We start from the raw sequence: 5,438 nt of genomic DNA on the forward strand, positions 1-5,438 counted from the left end.
CCGGTACTGCTCTGCTTCGCCGAAGTGTGCCTGGTGTGCGGCTGGCCACGAATCCAGGACGTGTCCTGTCAAGGGTGAGCCGTCACGTCCTGCTGCCTCCACATCCACCTCAGAACCCCCACCTCCTCGGGACACGTCTCTGTGGAAGTGTCCACGCTGTTTTCAGCCAGGGGTCAACGTGTGGCATGGTTGTGCTCGGCGCCGGGCCCCAGTTCGGGCTGTCACTCCCGGGCCACCCCCACCACCACCTCAGCCTGTTCCTCCCACCAGCACTGCTTCGGCTCCTGACCTGACCCTCCGCAAGGCTGTTGCCTCCCTCATGGCACGATGTACGGCTCTCGAGGACCGCTTTTCTGCTCTTGAAGCCAGGACTGACGGGCTGGTTGCAGCTCATGCCTCTTCGGATAACAAACTCTCCATCTTGGTTGAGGCTCAGCAGTGCATCATCTCCACCGTCACCACCCTCACCAACAAGATGGGTACTATCGCCTCTCGCCTTGAAAAACTCTGTGAGTCATTCCCTTCTGGTTCGTTCTCTAACCCAGGTCGTTCATCTGCCTCCACTCCCCGGTCACCTTCTTTCAAGCATAAGGTTCGCTCCTGATTACCAGCTAGATGTCATCTCCTGGAACGTCTGTGGTATCACCAATTATGCTAAGCTCGCTCAACTCAAGACCTTTGTTTTTCGACACCACCCTAGTGTTATTTTTCTCCAGGAAGCGTTCCCAGGCCGGCCAATTGCCGCTGGGCAAGCTCCCCCCCTTACAGGTTATATTCCATACGTCCATCTGGTAAGGAATGGCCTGTTGACTTACATACACAGCTCCTTACCACACCGCCTTCTCCGCAACTCCACCGACCCTGACATGACTTTCCAGCTCTTTGAGGTCACACCTGGGGATGGCGTGCTCCAGCTGTGTAATGTCTATTCCGCCCCTGCCAGACTCTCTCTTGAGGCTCTTCCTCCTCCTACAGTGCGTGGGGTGGTGTATATGGGAGATTTCAATGCTCGGCATCCTGACTTAGGTGATCGTTCTGGCTCTCACAATCGTAATGGTCTTCATCTCATTTCTTACGTCCGCAGGCATCACCTTGCACGCTGGGATACTGGCGGCGCCACTCACTCCCGGGGAGGCACTCTGGATCACGTCATCACGTCCGGCTTGATAGCGTCTCGGGTCCAATGCTCCTCAGTGCCAGCCTTATTCTCTGATCACGTCGCACTTCGATTTCGTTATTCTCTGCCTGCGGCTTCTACTGCTCCTGCTGCTCGTTTGCGCATTACTGTGCCCCCTAAGTATTGTCCGACGTACATATCATATATGGCCCAGATGGTACCTACTTTTAATCTTTCTTCACCTGACCAGTTATACTCTGATCTTGTCTCTGCCACTCATGATTTTTACAGGCAGTATGTCTCCCGCCCACATCTGCAGCGCCGCTGTACCGCCCACTCCTGGACGCTTGATGCACGTATACAAGAGGCGAAGAAGAAGGCTGAACGTGATGGGCTCTTGTTTCAAGCCAACCCGAATCCTGGCACACTCCATCGTTATCAAACGTCCAGGGATGCACTAGTCGCACTGCAGGAGTGTGTCCTTACTGAGTCCTGGCAGCGGTTTATGGACAGTATTAACCAACAGACAAGTGTGGCTTCCATGTGGCACCTCATCCAAGTTGTCAAGAAGACGCCCACCACTGCTTGCCATCACACTCCCACTGTCTACGCTCAAAACCTTGTCGATGCCTGGTCGGAACAGTCTGCCCCAGCAAGTCTTCCCAACCACATACAAGATGCACTCTCTTCCTGTGCTCCTGCCCGTCAGCTTCGTTTGATGTCTGCTTTGCTGCAGGATGATGATGATGATGATGCAGAGGAGATAACCGAGTCGGAGCTGCGTCGTGCTCTCTCTCGAGGTAAGGCTTCATCCCCTGGTGATGACGGTATCACCTATGCTGTGCTACATCTGCTCCAACAAGTTCCTGGTAACCCTTTACTTAAATTGTACAATCTTTGTTTCAGAGACGGTTGTGTACCATGAGCCTGGACCAGCAGTACAATTGTCCCCATCCCCAAGCCTGGCACGGCGAAGTTCAGGCCGATTTCCCTTACTTCTTGTTTCTGCAAGGTGATGGAGAGGATCTTACTCAACCGTCTCATGTACAGGCTTCAGGACCGCCTTTCTCCACATCTGTATGGTTTCCTTCCTCAGCGCAGCACGCACCACTGCCTCGTTGACTTGTATTCTCGCCTCTCCCGGGACAGTGTGGTGGCCTTCGTCGACCTTCAGAGTGCCTTCGATATAGCTAACAGAGACATCATTTTGGATCAACTTGTCAACTTTGGGATAAAGGGTAATCTCTTGCGGTGGATTCGGGGCTATCTCAGTAATAGGACCTCTCGCGTGTTTTTCAGTGGTGTGTACAGTCCTCGACGCAGTTTTCATCTTGGTACGCCACAAGGGGGTGTTCTTAGCCCATTTTTGTTTAATGTACTGATGCATCGGTTGCTCACTTCTCTCCCTAATATTCCTGGAACTACGATTACATGCTATGCCGATGATATTTGTGTTCACTCTTCCTCGCCAAGGGATCTCCAGCGGTTTCTTGACTCCTTCTATGTGGCTTCCTCTCATTGTGGCATTATTCTTTCCCCAGATAAGAGCAGAATATTCTCCTGCCGCCCTCCTCAAGCTCTGCCTGACTTCACCATCGGAGGGACTGTCATTCCCTTGTGTTTCCAGTACCGCTACCTGGGGGCACCTGTTAAGATCTCGGCTGTTCCCCCCGCCAGGCGCCAGGGCCATCCCTTCGTCCGTGACCTGTTGGATCGCCTCCAGCACCGACTCGCACCACTTCAGTGGCTCACCAACAACTCTTCGGGAATCTCCATCCATGTGGCCAGGACAGTCTATATTACTTTCATTCACTCTGTTGTTGACTATCTCTCCCCTGCCTTGATTCAGCTTTCTAGGACTGCTCTGGAGCCTTTAGAAAAATTTCAGAATAGAGCAATGAGAGTAATTCTGGGCTGTCCCATGTCTACCAGGATAGTGAACATGCAGCGTGAGCTGGGGCTTCCACCTTTAATAGAAAGAATTTATTCTAATGTCACTCGCCTCACTGTCAAGTGCCTCCATTTCCCACAACTTTCACCCCACTACTCTCAGTTAGTCAGGACTTCTCTGAGACCAAACTCCCCAGTTCCTCCTATTCTGCGTGGTGGACGTGCTCTTATTAAATCTGTTTCCTCTATGCTCCGCAGCCTTAATTTGGATGTTCTTGTTGCAGAAGTACCCCCAACCCCCCCACCCTGGGTGCTGCCTATGCCAGAGGTGAGCTTCACTCCCACCTCCAGGTCTGACCCACCTTATCTACAGCTGCAGCTGGCTCTGGAACACGTGGCGACAGTGACGTCCTCTATCACAGCTCCATATCACCTCTATACTGACGGGTCACTGCAATCGGATGGTGCTGCTGGTGGTGCTGTCTACTCACCCGACTTGGAACCACCCCCAGGGGGTTGGGTTGGCCGACATCTCCGTGATCACTCCAGCTCCACACTGTGTGAACTGTTTGCCATTCTGGATGCTGTTAGTCTTGTCTGCCAACGGGGAGTAAATGCTGTCATCATATGCGACTCCAAGCCTGCCCTTCAGTCCCTATCCAGTGTTCGGCCCACACAATCTACAGGTGTTCAACTGATCTTATCTTTTCTGGCTTTACTGCTTCATCGTAACTTGACTGTCATATTTATATGGGTGCCATCTCATGTTGGTTTACGCCACAATACCACAGTCGACAGACTCGCGAAGGAAGCCTGCCATTTGCCTCCTCGTGGTGATTGTCGCCCTCTCTCCCTGACTTGTTACCTCTCCAGAGTTTGCACCGCTGCTTTCCTCCCTGTGCGACGCCGCAGAGATGCAGAGAGGCCCTACAGCGTGTCCATCAACCATTACGAGTCTGTCTGCCGCCTCAAGTATTCTTACCGTCACCGGGGTCTCATGGTTCGGAGGCACAATGTTGTCTCTGCTCGTCTGAGGCTGGGCTACCGGCAACAGTGGCAGGTCGCCGGGTTGGAAGGGGAGCCTCCCTTCGCTGAGTGTCGCTTGTGCCACTCGCCTCGCTCCGACACTATAGAGCATTATTGCCTGGAGTGCCCTACCGTTCGACACCTGCTGCCCCAGGGCCAGCCGCTTGATGTGGTGTGTTGACACTTATTAAACCACGAAGTGTTTTAGAAGAACTCTTGGTGCGTCACCCTCGTTTTGGCGGGTTTAAGTAGCTCACTGTGCCCTGTGTGGTATATACCTCCATGTAATGTTCCTACATGTTTATGAGTTTTGTCTTTATTTGTGTGTGTGTGTATATGTATATGCATATGTATGTATGTGTGTATATGTGTATATATGTGTATATATGTGTATGTGTATGTATGTATATGTATACATATGTCCATAGCTGTTTCCGAGGATTCCATATGTATCATGTTTCACATGTACTGTCTGACGCTGTTGCGTAATAAATTAAATAAATAATATTAATAATAATGACCTGTATGATGAGGCCGCCAATGAAGCACCAAGGTGTGTGATTGATCACTTTAGTGAATAACTCCCTTTAAACATGGGACGCTCCAACAATGCACATAGAGTTACTGCATCAGAGCACACTGTTTAAAGAATGGAAAGTAGGCTTATCCCCTGTATAAATGTAAAGGTTTCAGTTAGTATAATTTGCGAAGTGTTTATGTATGTAATAGGTAATTTACACTTAATACCCATAAGCTGTTGGCACTCATTTTCAACCACTATTACGGAAAACAGTCATCGAACCAAAAGTTTGCCATTATTATTAAATTTGTATTTAACATCCCACTTACTTTAATTACTAACCTCAGGCTATTTTATACAATAATTTTAAAATCTCAATTGGAACCATACAACACATATATATAATTTACACATCCCCTGAGAGGGTTTTATTTTATGATTTGTCTCTTATTTATTCCTCGAATAGAATAAGGTTCTTTCCCCACACTGAAAGGAATTTGTTAAATAAACGGGAAATGAGTAATCCATCTATCTATCTATTGCCAGACGCCTCAATCCCATTTGGGGTGGCCACAAACGAATCGCCTCCACGTCTTGTTTGTGGCCACTCCAAACGGGATTGAGGCGTCTGGCAATAGATAGATAGATAGATAGATTACTCATTTCCCGTTTATTTAACAAATACTTTTCAGTGTGGGGCAAGAACCTTATTCTATTCGAGGTATAAATAAGAGACAAATAAAACAAAACCCTGTCAGGGAATGTTTAAGATATGTGTTGTAATGAAGGCTTTATTTCACGTCCTAGAGTATACAATACAGTACCGAATTATACACCTTAACGGTTTGGGTGACCCTACACTGAGTGACAAGCCTAATGATTCGT

General features: G+C 49.3%; 1 protein-coding gene across 1 annotated transcript; it reads left to right on the forward strand.

Annotated features, from left to right (window-relative positions):
* Positions 1-2,132: 2,132 nt before the first annotated feature.
* LOC145416539 (uncharacterized) lies at positions 2,133-4,214 on the forward strand. Its single transcript, XM_080285505.1, has one exon. The coding sequence runs from the start codon at positions 2,133-2,135 to the stop codon at positions 4,212-4,214; it is 2,082 nt and encodes a 693-aa protein (XP_080141631.1).
* The last annotated feature ends 1,224 nt before the right edge of the window (positions 4,215-5,438 follow it).

The sequence above is a fragment of the Coenobita brevimanus genome, chromosome 106 (assembly GCF_032717465.1).
Source record: "Coenobita brevimanus isolate Jiangsu-jjx chromosome 106, ASM3271746v2, whole genome shotgun sequence".
Lineage (NCBI taxonomy): Eukaryota > Metazoa > Arthropoda > Malacostraca > Decapoda > Coenobitidae > Coenobita > Coenobita brevimanus.

Excerpts from the sequence above, each read along its gene's own strand:
- LOC145416539 (XM_080285505.1), top strand. The coding sequence starts at position 2,133 with ATGGAGAGGATCTTACTCAACCGTCTCATGTACAGGCTTCAGGACCGC.